The 16863-nt window shown below is 42.7% G+C and overlaps 1 protein-coding gene across 1 annotated transcript in view; it reads left to right on the top strand.

Annotated features, from left to right (window-relative positions):
- LOC146822010 (cysteine-rich venom protein-like) overlaps positions 1-16863 on the top strand; it is a 280985-nt gene that overhangs the window by 169070 nt on the left and 95052 nt on the right. Inside the window, exon 5 of the mRNA XM_085609411.1 lies at positions 6159-6307. Coding sequence (XP_085465537.1) covers positions 6159-6307 — 149 coding nt within the window. The remainder of the gene's footprint in view (positions 1-6158; positions 6308-16863) is intronic.

Raw genomic sequence — 16863 nt, 5'->3', positions numbered from 1 at the left:
CAACTTACAATAAGGGCATAAGACTGGAGAAACACATACATATAGTAAAAGCATTAGAAATGCAATAGGTCTCACATTTAATTGTGTTAGGGCTATTGGTGTTGTAGATGAGAATATGTTTGACTTATGTGTTATGAAGTGTATGTATGTGCTGTGTAGTGGAATTATGTGGTTAAAATGTAATTATTAGCTGTGGAATTGTGTGGCGTGGAATTGGGTGGTGTGTAGTGCATATGTGTAGTGTAATTATGTGGCATGGTGTGCTGTGGAATTATGTGGATAGTAATTAGGTGCTATTATTTGGAGTGGTAGTGTGTGGTATGGAGTGTATTTATGGGGAATGGAGTTTTGTTTTATATAGGGTGCTGTTTTTTTTGGTGGCATGTTGTGTAATTGTGTGCTGCGGATTGGATGTATGTGATGTGTTGTCTAATTGTGTTGAACTGTAATATGTGGGTAGGTGCTGAATTATGTGGGGTGGATTTGAAGTTTGTCAAGTTGAATTGTGTGGCATGGAAATTTGTTGATAGCTTTGCCTTTTTGTTGATGAAAAAGAACGAATTAGTAGGAACTAAGCTTAAGATGTGTTTGGTGTACTGTTGAATTTTGTGGTGTGATGTGGAATTATGTGGTGTGGTTTGTATGTATGTGTTGTGTTATGAAATTGTGTTGTTGATTTCTATTATGTGGTTTGTTGTTGAATTATGTGACGTGTAATGGAAATGGTTGGGTTGATTTGTGTGGCGTGGAACTGTTCGGTGTTTAGTGAAATTATTCTGATTGGAATTATGTGGTATGTTATGTTGATTGTTGGTATGTGGTATAGATTGGTTTTATGTGTGGTGTATTTATGTAGTAGTAAGAAAATATATGCACTCTGGTGGAGTGCTTAAGACAAGAAAAAGCAGTTCCCTAAAAGTAAGCAATGCAATGACACAAGTAAATTAGGAATGTTCCAGGGGAGAAACAGTTATAAAATGGACGAGACAAGTCATTAAATAAGAAGTATGAAAATGAGAGTGACAGTAAAGCCAACCAATGGTAAGCAGTGGGCTGGCTGCAAGCCCCCTTATGCTCTTGGTAAAACCACAATCAGACAGCTGTATGAGTATGTATGTATGAGTAAATATTTTTAAAAGTGCAAACCCACATTTCTTTAAATTACATTACTATACACCTGTTGAAACTTTATGAGAGAGAGGTATACATTTAAAAATATTTAGTAAAGTAGCTTTTAAATAATATACAACGTTGTAGGGTGAGGTAAAATAGTATGTGAGGAAAAGGATGGAGACATAAAAATGTAAAGCAAAAGAATGAACTTTCTGCATAATTATGCAGCCACTACAAAAAATGTGCTTGACCTTTCTCAGAATCCTGCACGGTCCTCTTAGCCTTTCATCCTTTGGAGCTCAGTTTAATAAGTACAGCTAAGTTACATATGTAACAATAAGCACCTGTTAGTGTGTTTGAATATACTTTTAGGGCTGCGCATGTGCCATACAATTACAGGGTATGTGTTATTATTAAAGTGCACAAGTTTATAATAGCCTCCAATTAAAAGTCATTGGAAGAGTAAATTCCTCTGTTGTGTTTCTGCTTGACAGGAGCTCTGTGATTGGTCCGAGCACCGTGATTCGAAGCTCAGGCAGGACTAGGAGCCTGGGCATGCTCCCCACCAGGCTGTGTAATGGAACATACAAACTGCACATGACTGTTTGGCAGGCCCAAGATTGCTGGCCAAACAGTCATGCACACTTTAGAGTGTGCTTTCCACTCCTCCCCCTGCATTGGGGCCAGCGGAGCCATGCCCCACCTGCACCTTTACAACGCCAGAAAATAGTGAAAAATAAAATGATAATAACGTTGTTATCATGTGATTTTTCCAACGAGGCGACGCTCCTCCGCCTTAGCGGAGAAGCCGCCACTGCTTGCCACAAGTGCAGGCCTCCCGCCGTGAGTGCAGGGCCTCCGCCACAAGTGCGGAGGCCCTTTGTGAATTGGGCCCACAGTGACTAAGAGCAGACTCCCCTGCACAGCAGCATGCAGTAGAGAGGCCCTGCACAGAGAGGCCAGTAAATAATTATTGTCAAACGTTCATACCATATAAAAGAGCAGATCCTGCATAGCCACTAGTGACCCTACTTATGTACCAGATTACATTGCCAAAAGAACCCTTTCTTGAAGAGACCACATTTTTGTATCCAAAGATGTGATAGTCATACACACATGACCACTCAATGTGCCCACCAAAAACTTAATGGATTAAAAATTCTAAATTAATCCTTATGTGGTGGTGCAGATTTGGTTAGAAGAATGATTTGATCAATGTGTTTGAAGGCACACGTTGCCAACAGAGAAAGTAGTATTCTGTTGGCCGAAATTAATAAATTACAGAATATGCCATGAAAGAGCACAGATCAAGGCAGATCGTGGCCCGGGGCATGCAGACCTGATATCGAACCAGAGTCTTGCCTTCATGGCATGGTAGGGATGACACAGTAGCAAAGCATGTGGAATTACATGCCATTGAAACAACCCCTCTTAACTGCCTCTAAGAACATGCAACACTAAGCCAGTGTGAGGGGCCAAAGTTGGATTGAATAAACTTTCATGTGCATTTTGCATGTTCCCCAAGAGGCTGCATTACACAGCCTGGTGGGGAGCATGCCCAGGCTCCTAGTCCTGCCTGAGCTTCGAATCACAGTGCTCAGACCAATCACAGCGCTCCTGTAAGGCAGAAACACAACAGAGGAATTTACTCTTCCAATGACTTTGCATTGGAGGCTATTATAAACTTGAGCATTTTAATAATAACACATACCCTGTAATTGTAGGGCACATGCGCAGCCCTAAAAGTATATTCAAACACACTAACAGGTGCTTATTGTTACATATGTACCTTAGCTGTACTTATTAAACTGAGCTCCAAAGGATGAAAGGCTAAGAGGACCGTGCAGGATTCTGAGAAAGGTCAAGCACATTTTTTGTAGTGGCTGCATAATTATGCATAAAGTTCATTCTTTTGCTTTACATTTTTATGTCTCCATCCTTTTACTCACTTACTATTTTACCTCACCCTAAAACGTTGTATATTATTAAAAGCTACTTTACTAAATATTTTTAAATGTATACCACTCTTTCATAAAGTTTCAACAAGTGTATAGTAATGTAATTTAAAGAAATGTGGGTTTGCACTTTTAAAAATATTTACTCATACATACATACTCATATAGCTGTCTGATTGTGGTTTTACCAAGAGTATAAGGGGCCTTGCAGCCAGCCCACTGCTTACCATTGGTTGACTTTACTGTCACTCTCATTTTCATGCTTCTTATTCAATGGCCTGTCTTGTCCATTTTGTGTCTGTTCCTCCCCTGGAACATTCCTAATTTACTTGTGTCATTGCATTGCTTACTTTTGGGGAACTGCTTTTTCTTGCCGTAAGCACTCCACAAGAGTGCATATATTTTCTTACTACTACATAAATACACCACACATAAAACCAATCTATACCACATACCAACAATAAACATAACATACCACATAATTCCAATCAGAATAATTTCACTAAAGGCCGAACAGTTCCACGCCACACAAATCACCTCAACCATTTCCATTACACGTCACATAATTCAACAACAAACCACATAATAGAAATCAACAACACAATTTCATAACACACCACATACATACAATCCACACCACATAATTCCACATCACACCACAAAATTCAACAGTACACCAAACACATCTTACAGTTGGTGGTAATTTGCGAATTCTTTGAAAAAAGCACTAGGGCATGTATGTGCACCGCATGTGCACACATGCACATGTCAGGGGTGCAAAAGGGTGTCCTTTTGGAACCCTGCACCCTTGAAATTGCGTGCACAATTTGCGAGTACCCATTGGGTACTCGCAATTTGCGCACGCAATTCCCATTCATTCCTATGGGCCTTTTGGCCCATAGGAATGAATGGAAAGGGATTCCTTAATTGCGACTCGCAATTTGCGAGTCGCAAATAAGGAATGTGTAGGAATCGCAATTATTATTGCGGTTCCTGCCTACATAGCAGTTTGCGAGTCCTTAATAGCGATACATATCCCCCCAAGTCTTTAGAAGAGACAACAATGGAGACCATGGTCTCTTCAGCCAAAAAGGTGCCACCAGAATCCCTGTTACATCCTCCCTCTGAATCTGGAGTCAGCCGCCCTGGCCGCTGCACCACACCGTTCCAAGATCCGAATGACCCATCACCCTGGTAAAGCTGAGAAGAGCCCTTCCTATCACTGCTAACTCTTTCCAAGGAGTATAATTGTAAGCCTCCGACAGAGCCCATTTGGCCTGAGCCTCTCACTCCCCTAAGGTCACACCCCAACCCAACTGGCTCGCATCCATCATCAGATTCAATTGGAATGAGAAGATTGTAATTGAATGGAGCTGTGGACCAATTAGTTGGAACATGTTCCACCAGTGGCTTCAGAAGGTGATAGCTCATGGCACTTGAACAAGCCAACATCAGGCCCTCAACATTTAGCCATTGAGGAACGGGAGCTGTTTCAGACTAAAGAATCTCTCGGAGATGAAGCTGCAGTGTCAACACCCAGTCCCCTGGTAGGAAAACTGTTGCCTTCACTGTATCAGAGAGAGCTCCGATTAATTGTTTCTGATGGGTAGGAAATACTTGTGACTTGTTTAATTCAGGAGAAATCTCAGAGATTTGAGAACATGGCACACTCGGGACACATGTCCCCCTGCCTTGGAAAGAGAGGATGCCACAATTAGCCAACCATCCAAGTAGGGAAAGACATGTACCCCAATCAAGTGCCAAGGCACAACCACTGGTGCTAGTACCCTCCTAAATATTTGTGGAGAAGGGGAGATGCCGAAAGGCAACACCTTGAACTGGAAATGATCTGACCCCACTGCAAAGCAAAGGAACCTCTGGGTGTGAACCTAAACTAATACATCCTGTAGGTCCAATGTCATGAGGAAGTTCCCTGTAGAAACCAGAGGAATGGTTCACTGTAAGGTCACCATCTTGAACATTATCAATTTCACATATTTGGTGAGGAATTTTAAATCTAATACTGGATGGAAGCTTCCATCCATCTTTGGCACCAGAAAGAGCAGGTAATAAAATCCTGTTGTCCTGTCTGAGTTGGAAACTGGCACTATTTCTTTCTTTCGCCAGAGAGACTGGATCCCTTGAAGCACCTCTTTTGACTGGAGTTCTAACTGGTAACCATGCTCTACCATCATCAGCCCGCATTTTTAAGACACAAGTTCTCTCCAGCGATCTGAAAGAGGCTTACTCCTCCTTTCACCCTTCGAAGAGTAATTGTGAATGTTTTGGTTGAGACTGCTGAAGCCCCCAAAGTTGATGTGGTCATGATTTACCAGGTTCCGTGGCTCCCTGACCTCAAGCCCGGCCCCGAAGGGGCTTTTTATTATAGAAGTGTGGATGGTGACGATATGCCCACGTACTAGATGGAGGAAAACTGCACCCCGATGAAGGAAATTTCAAGCAGTGGCATTTCCGAAACGCGCGTTGGCGCTTTTCACTTTTGTGGTTGTGTTTGTTTTATGTGATGCACATCTTATGTATTTTTGTATAATGTAATTTGTACTTTCTTTTTTCTTTTTTGATGTATTGATGTTCACATTGTTTTTCTCCATGTCCAGTTGAGTTGGTCATCTGTATAGTTTGGATAATATTTGTTCTGTTCATCCCAGGGCTCTCATGTTCTTGTTGTGATTATTTGCTTAATGTATATTTGAATGCTGTTCTCTATTATCATTTGTTCACACTTAAGTACTAAAAATATTTATTTAAAAAATAAAATTCTAAAAAAGAAATGAATTTTGATAAAATTATGAATAAACAACTGTAAAATGAGCTTATTCTGTGGATGACAATTTTGGAGTCATTGCCCATTTATATAAATTGCAGTGGGGATTTCCTTTGTGTTCTTTATTGTATTCTCCCTGGATAGGATTTCCCCCCAGAACTCTTGTTCTCAGGGCCCCTCTTCTGTTTATTTGTGAACAATGCATTGTTTACATTAAATTCACTCCAGATTATGAATGGAAATGTACACTGGTGGTAGCAGGGGTCAACCTTGCATGCTTTTAATGAACATTGTCTTATTTTCAGCTTCCATCTGTGGGGAGAACCTTGCTAAGGCAACTGCTATATTTTTGTCGTGGGAAAGTTGTATCCAACTGTGGTTCGACGAGAAGAAGGATTTCAAGTATGGTACTGGTGCAACACGAGCAGGGGCAGTGGTGTCCCATTACACCCAGGTATGCAAACCTTTTGCTCTTTATTAATTTCTCTTATGGACTAACTTTGACCAGTTCTTTTGTCAAAAAAATGTAAGCCCAATTGACTTAAAATAAAAGCCCTAAGAACGCATGCTTAGTATTGCAATGTGGTTTAACAGCTAATAATAGCCCTATATTCTGAATTTCTTTAAAAGCACACCGTGATACAATAAAAAAATAGATATGATAGGGTTTAAGGAACAAAGGGGCATATGTACAAGCCCCTATCGCCATACATGGGAACGTCACTTTTCGTGACGTTTCTTTGGCGATAGGGGCGTCGCCTTATTTACAAGGCAGCCTTAAGACACTAAACGTGGTTCAACGCTGCCTGGTAAATAAGGCCCCCTTTCACACTATGCTTAGCATGAAAGGGGTGGGCAGTGGGTGTTGCGGTGGGCGTTCCATCGCAACACCCATTGATTTTGACCTGCCCCCTAATTTATAAGGCTAGCGTAAATAGGAGGCAGCACCAAAATTAAGACCAGGAAAAACCTGGTTTTAACTTGGCAAAACGAGAGGAAATGCTTTATTTCTCCTAATTTTTGCTTTTTCCATGTGTGCTGCCTTGTGCAGCACACTTGGGAAAAGCAAAACACCTTTGATAGTTTATGTGTAGGAAGGTGACCCTTCCTGCACATTTTATTTATTTATTTTATTTAATTGCAAAGTTTTATATAGTACTGGCTAGACCCGGAGGTATCAGAGCGCTTTACATTAGGATCCGCGGTTTACCAGTTACATATTTACGTCATTTACAGGAGCCAAGTGTAGACATAGGAAAAAAAAACTGAGATTATACAATAATATGAGTAAATAACACGTAGTATAGCCAAGACACTGAGAAGAGGAGGGGGAGGGGAGGAAAACAAAGCGGGGAGATGAGGAAAACAATGTCAGATGTCCAGCTGGGTAGGTGCCGGCCAAGGGAGTGAACCCGAGCCAAACTCCTCTATAGCTGTATAGGACAGCTCCACCGGGCATCAGCCAAGGCTGCTCGGGTACCGCTGTAAGTACGAACAGTTAGGTATCTGCCCAGGGGACATCATCATAGATCCATCAACGCAATTTTCTCAGTGTTACAGGGAAGCGCAGACCACCTCATCCTCCAACTTATCCCCAGGTCAAGAGAGGGGAGAGCAGAGATGCAAGGGACAGTTCCAAAGTCTGTATAATTGAGGGACCAACCATCGTTCTTGTCTACAGTCCACTTGGCGGGAGTGAAACTGAAGAGGGGTTCATCAGAAAGTAATCCTCAATAGGCCCCCATAGAGACATTGCAGATATTGATTCTGGGGGCCATTTAGAGTCAGGCAAGCCTGGGCCTGAGCTTTCCTTGCAATAACAGGTCTTGCTATGCCCTAGAGAAGGAGCAATGATTATGGGGATATGTTTAACCCTGTGATTCTGCATTTTGTCTTGCCTCTTGTTTTGTGAATCTTTTACACAGTAATGCCTTTGCTCCAGTTAATACATCGGGATCCTCCCTCACCGGTGGTATTTCCCTGGTGGGTGCCATTTTGTGGTCAGACGTGGCGTATCCCGCTTAGAAATATTTGCAAGGTTTTTAATGGGGGATATATTCAGGCACCCTCTGGTCCTCAAATCTCCCAAATTGGATCGCCTGAGGCTTTCTCCGCTCCCCCACTCACCGCCTCTCAGCCCCTATAGTGCGTCTGCTAGAGCGTGCGGGACTCTCGCAACACCAGAGCTGAATCCCATGAGCTCCCGGTGTGCTCACTGGATGTTGCTGTGTCTCGCGTTGTCATGGAGTTTCAGAGGTACTGGGGGATCGTTGGGTTTGGTTTCGGTCTTAGTGGTTGCTGCATTGCGTGCTGAGCGTCTGCGTTGCTCCGTGTGATTCAGGGCTGCACCATCGGTGACAGCTGCTCCACTTCTGCTGCAGGCGCCCACCGGGGATGCAGAGGGGGCAGCCCTGGGTCTCGCTCCTCCTCCGATGCAGTCTCCGGGCCACTCCTGATTTCGCGGCACCCGCTCTGTTACAAAAAAAAGCGATTCCACTCTGCCCCATGTACCATTTTGAGGCGCGATCGCCTGGCGAGTTATAGCCGATTGCACGGCAACGAAGCAGTTTGGGGGAATGGCACCCACAGTGGCAAATGCTCCCAATGCTCCGATGTCGGGAGTGAGTTTTTACTGCTGGTTTTGGTGTGATGAAGCACCGCGCTTGGTTGCTGTGCGTGGGGTTTCCACGGAGCTTCAGCTCCGAGCAGCCATGCTGGAACCAGCTCCTCCTCCCATTGACATAAACAATCCTTTAAACAAAATGACGTTTTGTAACTTCCATGTGTGCTGCATTAAGCAGCACTCATAGAAGTGACAAAATGGCATTTCAGAATTGTTTATTTGAAGGTAGGGACACCTTCCTACACATAAACAATCCTCCCCTACACGCAGGCACCCTTGCACTATGGTGCAAACGTGCCTTGCTTGGCGCTCTTCTGGTAAGTGTAGCACAAGCGCAGGGGGTGACGCAAGGCTGCACCACATCCTTGTAAATATGGCACCGCCTTGTGTTTCTGAAGTGGCGGAGTGAGGCGTTAAGCCAAGATGGCTAACTCCTCACTCCGCCACTTCTGTTGCACAGATCCCCCAAAGTTTTAGAACTTGAATAGAACTTTGGTGGTGTCAGTGCATATTATTCTGAAACAGCACACCATTGATGGATGGACTTTTCTGATTCATTAAATACTTAACCCAGAACCACTCCAAGCTAATGTATGGAAAATGTGTATTTGTAAACAGTCCAATAAAAGGTAAAAAAGATTTTCCGTGATGGGGCTAATATTAATTTTGGATGGATGCTCGCATGTCAGATCAGGGGTTGGTTCATTTTATTCATAATGAACACTAGCATACAGCACCAGATTGCCAACACCGCAGTCACCTGTGTGAAGCAGTCTGCTCTGACAATGATGATTACACTCTGACACGAAATTAGAACAAGCACATTGATAAACTGGAAACCAATGTGTACCGAGGACCCTGCCACCACGTTACTACCAGGTGTTAGTCAGGGCTTCAAGGAGCTGTTCTGAAGGCCAGTCTTCTCACTGCATAATGAATTCCAAGCTGAATGTCACAAACTCCTTGTAATATGTGACTACACATTCACTCACTTGATACAAATTTATTGTGGATATCCTGAAGTGTAAGGGAGCAGAGGTGTCATTACAGTGGTGGCTGGCAGCTATGGGGAGGTGGGGGCAAGGATACGTGTGCAAAAAAAAGAAGAAAATTATATATATGAACGGGCGCGCACAAATACAATTAATATATATTAATACAACACTTCCCTCACAACAGGACCTCCTCACTCCAGAGCTCGTCACAACTGCAGTGCGGGCCACAGCAACTCCCTTGACCAATCCTGGTGCTGCTCTCACCAGTGTGAGAGCAGGCCCTTGACTGGAGAGAGTGTCCAGTCTCGGCGCTCCACAGCGCTCTAGAGGCCTGCACTTCCGCTTTCACTAACCTGGCTCTCAGCACAGCCAGGTTAGAGGTTCCAAAGTGCACATGTCTGGCCTCTTGTCGCGTTACAGCCAGCCAAAGGGACAAGCGCACTTTGAAAAGTGCACATACAGCCCAAACTCCTCCCTGCTGCTGCTCACACTAAGCCCAGCCCTGTCCTGACTCTCTCTTCTAGACGGCAGGCTGGGAAAAAAATGGTAATAAATGGCCATTTTATTTTTTATCTAGGGGCTCGGAGGCATTCAACCGGGGGACGCTCCAGCTCTCCAACAGAGGAACTGCCCATTGCCATTATTCTCTAGACCCGCGCTTAAGGGCCACACTCGTGCCGGCTTACACGGTTAATACCACGAGATGATGCCAGAAGCGGCTTTCCCAGTAGGACATTTTTAAGTCAGGCATTTGAAAATATCTTTTGATTTTAGTAAAATTAAATGAATATTATACTTTCAGCCGTCTTTCAGTCAGACCTCTTCACTCATTGGTCTATTGTTGTGTCATTCACATTTTTCTTCCATCTATTACATCATACAGCGAAGGCCAATAGGTGAGCCCAATTCAGCCACTGCATAACTTTACTGTGAGTGACGGAATTCTGCCCTTTCACAAGTAGCACATCTACACACAAAGTAGCTTCATTCAATGTCTTTTAGCCTTTTTTAGATTGATGATGTCTGGCAGCTTCCCCAACAATGAAGGTTTGCAATAACTATGACAAAACAAAACTAGCATTGCTAGAGCCAAAAGGCAGGCATCCAATGGTTTTGTCAATGCTTCTTCTTAGTTTAGGTCTCTGTCGTTAGACAAGATGTTTTGATTCCAACAAAATTATATGTATAATATGCTTACTCAAAAGGCTTTTTATCCAGTCCTCATCATCTATTGATCTACTTTTGTGCCATTTGCATTTTTCTTCTGCCCACTTCAGCCACGGTATGGGGCAGTGGTTTTTTGTAACATCTAAATGTTTCGGCTAACACTAGACCTAAAACAAAACAAGCATTGACAAAGCCAAAAGGCTGGCACCCAGTGCACAAACATATTGCCTTTGACAATGCTTGTTTTATTTTAGGTCTAGTGTTAGCTGAAACGTTTAGATGTTACTAAAAATGTATGTATAATACGTTTACTTAGAGAGACTGTTATACATCCCTCTTCATCCATTGGTCCGTTATTGTGTCACTCACATTTTTCTTCCACCACCTACAGCATAATGCATGAGGCAATGGTTCGGCAAACTTCAGCCGTTGGCTAGCTTAACTCTTAGGGCCCGATTCTGATGTGGTTAAGAATGGCCCTGTCCATCAGTCGGAGCCATCCTAACCACATTGGGCTTGCCCGTATGGACTCCTTTCTGACTGAGCCATTCGGATGGGCTCGGTCGGAAAGGAATCTGACTCGGTTTTCCTGATAGCTTCTGACGGTCTCGGAGATCCCGTCTGCCATCTGTAAACCCTTCAGCCCTTCCCCGGCCAACTCTTTCCGGCCGCTGGAGTATGATGGCAGTTTCCCACTGCCTTTCTTTGCCTGCCTTTCAGACACAGTAAGGCATTGGGAAGTTGTCTTTGGGGGCCCCTGGCAGGGCCCCCATGGGTGCAAGGCTGCCGAATGGCGGCCTAGGGGGCACACCGATGGTGCCTCCTGTTGAACCATGCACCTGGTGGCAGGCTCCTTGGGGTGCATGCCACGGGGTGCAGGTATGAACTGCACCTCTGCACTTAACAATGTGAGCATGCAGTCCGTTCGCAATTCATGCTCCCATTGTTAACTGTAGGAGTGCAACCGAACAGGATTCAGTTGCATCCTACTTGTAGGTCTGGAACCGATGACAAGAGGTCATTTGGTTCCAGTTGACAGACTCCGGTCCATCTGAAATGGGAATCAGCCCCATAGTGTGAGAAAGTAATCCTTTTTGGCCCTGATTATCCCATTTATTTTGACTGACAATGGAGGTACCTAACTCTGACCGTGCCCTGGGTTCTGCTACCCAGGCCCAGGGCCGGCACTCTGATTAAAAGGTATATGCCAATTAGGTTTAATTACAATGGGTACTGACAACCTACCTGTAAGTCCCTAGTATATGGCGTGGCATGTAGGTTTAGAGGCTCTGCAGATTTAATACACTCAAGTGTACACTGCTGTGTTGCCTGCAGTAATTTTAAGTCAGCCCTGTATTGCAGCTGCTTTTAAATTGAAATTATCTGCAAATTCAACTTTGGATTTAAAGGGACTTCTAAAGAGTTAAACTACCTTATTTTATTCATCCCTAAGGTCTACTCACAGTGCCCCCAGGGTAGGGTCCCATGTAAAAATAAGCAGCAATATTTTAAAAGAAGCTGTATATGTCCGTGAGGGAAAAACTACCAATTTCTTTTTTTTACCATTGTATCTTGTTAGCTCCATAGGCTAATGTGGGGATACTGTAATAAAGTATAAGTATTGACAGGAGTGAGCTAAAATAATATTGCAAGGACTTAAACGATGAGTAATGATACATCCAACTTGCCACTGGTGTATTTATCCTAACTAGTACAAAAAAGAAGTTATAGAACTTTCTTTTCCGTAAACCAAAATCTAGCCTTCTAGTAGCCTATCCTGATTGGCCAGCCCGTGACAGGCTTAGCCAAATTGCTCTGATGAGCTGATAAATGGCCTGCATATAGACAAAGGATATCTAGTGGGAGGGCTGGGCTGAAAAGAGCAGGCCAGGAAGAGGACTGGGTAGCAAAATTGGTCTTCAATGAGAGCAGGACAGTAAGGACGCAAGCCATGCCTACACCCTCTTTCTGTAACTCACAGACAGATGGTAGCCATAGGAAAGGAATTTGTGGAGGTCTGGATCAGGAGTGTTAAGGGCAATTAGCAATACCAGTAGGTTGGCTTAGCCAGATCTTAACCCCAAGGAGAAAGTGTCTCCATCTTGAACTTTGCAATACAGTGCCTTGTGGGAAAATAATATGAAACACTTTGGAGGAAGCTGTCATTCTTTTGGGTTGCACCCTGTACCCACTGGTCAGAGGTGCCCCCCCCCCACATCATCACCCCACAACACTCAACAAATATGGGAGAGATGCATATCAACTCAGATTCTCTGCCTGATACTACAAGAAGAAGGACTGCCCACTGGAACCCTGGCCTTCACCAATAGTGAATGATTGCACTTGCTGCACACTAAGGAACTACAGCCTTAAGGACTTTGCCTTGGTTCAAAATGAGGAGTGGACCACCTAAAAGCAACAGGTTAAAAGAGCATCTTCTCCAGCAAAAATAACATAGCTGACTAACTTGAGCTGGACTTTAAAGGATTTGGCCATGTGCATTGTAGGATCTGTAGTCTCAACTTCCGAGAAGCAACTCAGAGACTCTGGAACCTTGGATTTCGTTTGTGGAAACTTTGAACCCCCCGAAGAAACTTCAAGAGCACCTCCAGAAGTTTGGAGAGCTTTTGTGAAAAAGCTCAATAAGGTGAAGGACCCAACAGTGAGAGTCAAGATGACTATGCCTAACCGCGATCCGGCCTGGACTTCCAGGAGTTGACTGGCAGCTCCCAATGAACCAAGCTGGCGAAGCCGCTGTGAATCTGGACTGGTTGGAGCGGCCAGCTCGACATCAAGAGAAAATACTCTAGAGAAAGGTTTTCAGTGCAAAGGTACATTTTTGACCAAGGCCTCCCACTTAGTGTATCTGACCAGGGCTCCGTTGCGGTTGGCCTCAAACTTTGACTTTGTCCCAGTCAAGCATGACCAGATGCCACAATTTGGCGCTATTGTGTTTTTAAGCACTAGAAAGTGTTTCTTCTTTAGAAATTCATATCTCCAGTTCCCTACATTAGATATTTGTCATTTTGGTGTTATTTTCAAGATAAAAATGTTTCCTTTTTTTTATGAAATGGTATTTATTGTGTGTTACTTATTTACTGTATTGGTGTTTTTAAATGCTTTACACAACTGTCTTACAAGTTAAGCCTGCCTACTCGCTGCCAGCTACCAAGGGCTGAGCAAGGGAATACTTTATGAACACCTTGAATGAGCCTTATATTGTATTTTTGGCCTTATTGCTAGTGGTAGGTGCACACTTATCCCTAATAATAATCCACCTTCACAAGGAGCACATCCATACACGAAGTATTTGTTCTAAGTCCAAGGGGCTACTATAGTAATGTGTGCTTTTTAAAACAGGAAAACATTTTTGCATCTAGCCAATGTTTGTTTTAGCTTGATGAGGGTCTTTTTACTAAACAATAAAGTGTTGCAAAAACCATGGTAAAACTAAACAAACATTGACAAAGCCAAAAAGCTGATGGCTAATGCCAGGCCCATTGGATTTGGCAATGCTGATTTATCTAGGTCTGGCATTAGTCAAGAATTTTTAAATTTAGCAAAATCACATATATATATATATATATATATATATATATATATATATATATTGGGAAATTTAAGCTGTCCCTGTAACCTAGGTGGTAAACAAAGTTTGTCACATTTTACACTCTTTTGTGGTTTTTATGCCAAATATACCAAACACTTCCTAATCCCCTACTTTAGAGATAGTGCTTTGACGGATTTTAACGTGGCTTTTAGAGACCTATTGATGTTAAGTTCAGATGATGTAATCTTTAGAGTTAGTCGTTTTCTCCAAACTGCTGTCCGTTCCCGAGCATCAATGAATATGGCCTGATAAGGCTGTATTATTTCTTTGCACTATTTGCACATTGCACTTTTGCACAGTAGCTGTTCCTCTGTACATGCTATGGTTAATAATGTTTGTTTTTTACTGTCTTATTTGGATGATTGTTGTGATTTACATGTATTTTTATGGATGCAATTTTTAGAGTTATCCGTCTTTTTATCTTTTGCTGTTTGATTTTGAGCAATAATGAACACGGTTTGTTAAGCCTGAACTACCTCTGTATCACTTGCACATTGCTTATTTGCACTAACGTTTGCCCCATTGTATATATTATAGCCACCAAATGCTGTTTTTATTGTTAATAGGGATGATTGTTGTGATTTACATGCACTTTTATGGATGTTTTTAATATATCCGAATAAAGATCATTTGACTTGACTTGATATATATATATATTCACTGAAAAAACCATAGGTTTCACACATGTTATAGTTAGCTGTACATTTCACTCGTAAAAAACCAATGAAATTCCCCCGTTATAGTTAGCTGGCCCCTCTTAAGTACCTCCGGGCGCATGCAGGTCAAGGGTCGCTGTGGCGGCTCCTGCCGCAAAGGATACTGGGGATTGAAGTCCCCCTGCAAGGATCTGTTGGTCAAATTTAAGGAAAGGTAACTGAAGGGAAAAACGATTTGACATGCAAAAATACAGTTATGGTGTGCTTCTACCCACCCTAGTCACCAGTAAAAATCCATCTTAGATGAATAGCAAAATGATGTGAATGCATCATGGTCTGCTTTAGATGGTGGTGCACCAACAAACAAATTATAGTCTATTAAAAAAAAAGATTCAGCTCCAAGTTGCGTAGATTCCAAATCTTCTTTATTTTCTTTGTTGATATAAAAACGAGGCAGCCAACCAGGTTTTTCCATCTCCACATGTGAACTTCCTCTGAGCTTAAAATAGAACTGGTCCCGAATGAAAACGTATTTGTGTCATGCTGACCCAATAACAATGTGGAAGTAATTTTTTTTTTTTAATTTCCCCATGAGCACTAGCGACACCCCCCACAGATCCCACCCGACCTCTCACACCCGCCCCCCCACCCGCAAGCTATGCCAGCCTCTTCTGATCTTTTCCCCTCAACAGTAACCTTAACGCCCCCTCAAAACTATCAAGTTCACCATTATTTTGGGATTCACATCTTGCAAATGTCCTAAGGCGTGAAAGAGGTCAGTGACCTTTTGCAGCTCACAAAAAAACTGTCAGGTCATTCCCATAGCTCCACCATCCCTCGCACTGAGCTATGTTCACGCAGAATAGGGGTGTTAAAAACCATCAAATTTGACTGAGAATCTCTTGTATCTAAAGGTGAAACTGTGGAGGCCTACCCTGTGCCCCCAAATCGGTGCACACACACATTTTGCTATTTTGTAAGGATTTAGAATTTATTAAGTGCTATTCTTCAACAAATCATGTGTTTTAGCATTAGTATCATATTTAGTAATACTTCAGTCAGTCAGTCAAAAATTCTTTATTTCGGCCGTTAAGACCTTAAAAGCACAGATAAAAAAAAGTACAGCACAATACATTCATTCGATTTACCTAATAACACTTCCATTGCTCAACCTACCGATAACTTGGTAAAGTGCAGTCCAGTATGATTTTACAAAAATTCCATTAAAAAATAGAAATTTAAAAGTAGAATAGATAAATACAAGATACAGTCTTGCACCATTAAAATATTACAAAATCAGCTTAAAAAGAAACAGACTTTATGGTAGAGTGGGGTGATCAGATCAGGCAGGACATTGCTTTAAAATAGCTCGACGAACACACCACATGGAGAATAAAAACGTGAGACTGAATATACAATCGGCATGCTTGTGTCGGATTTTAGTACCATAAAAGCCTGCGTGCAGCATTTTGCTCCGAGATTTCTGCATAATTGCAAAAGTCATCGGTGTCTCGCCTTCTTGTACCCTTAGCAGAAGAATAGTACGTAGTAATCCGTCTCGGGTGCAATATTACATGCCGGACATTTCATAGTTGATGTACCCCCCCCCCCCCCAATTGTTTGTGAAAACACGTAATGGGAGTACCCCATACCTAAACTGTAAATAGAGCTTTTTGGCAAAGGCTGGCTGGATATCATCAAGGATAGGCTCTAACCTATATTGGCTTTTTATCTCTAAAAACACTGCAGTCAGTACACCAGATGCAGGACTGCCCTGCTTTCGGGAAAGTTTAAACTCACTTCCTAGATGTTATCAAGCAATTTTCTTCAGGGTTAACCCACAGATCACCCATTCCCATTGCTGCTAAAGTGTTTTAAATAAAGGCTAGCCATGGAATTGTGCTCACTCCCTGAAGGCTCAGCACTTCCTTCAATTCTACTCTGTATGCAGCCTATTGT

This window comes from Triturus cristatus, chromosome 6, assembly GCF_964204655.1.
Source record: "Triturus cristatus chromosome 6, aTriCri1.1, whole genome shotgun sequence".
NCBI lineage: Eukaryota > Metazoa > Chordata > Amphibia > Caudata > Salamandridae > Triturus > Triturus cristatus.
This window is presented reverse-complemented; position numbering and strand designations above follow the sequence as displayed.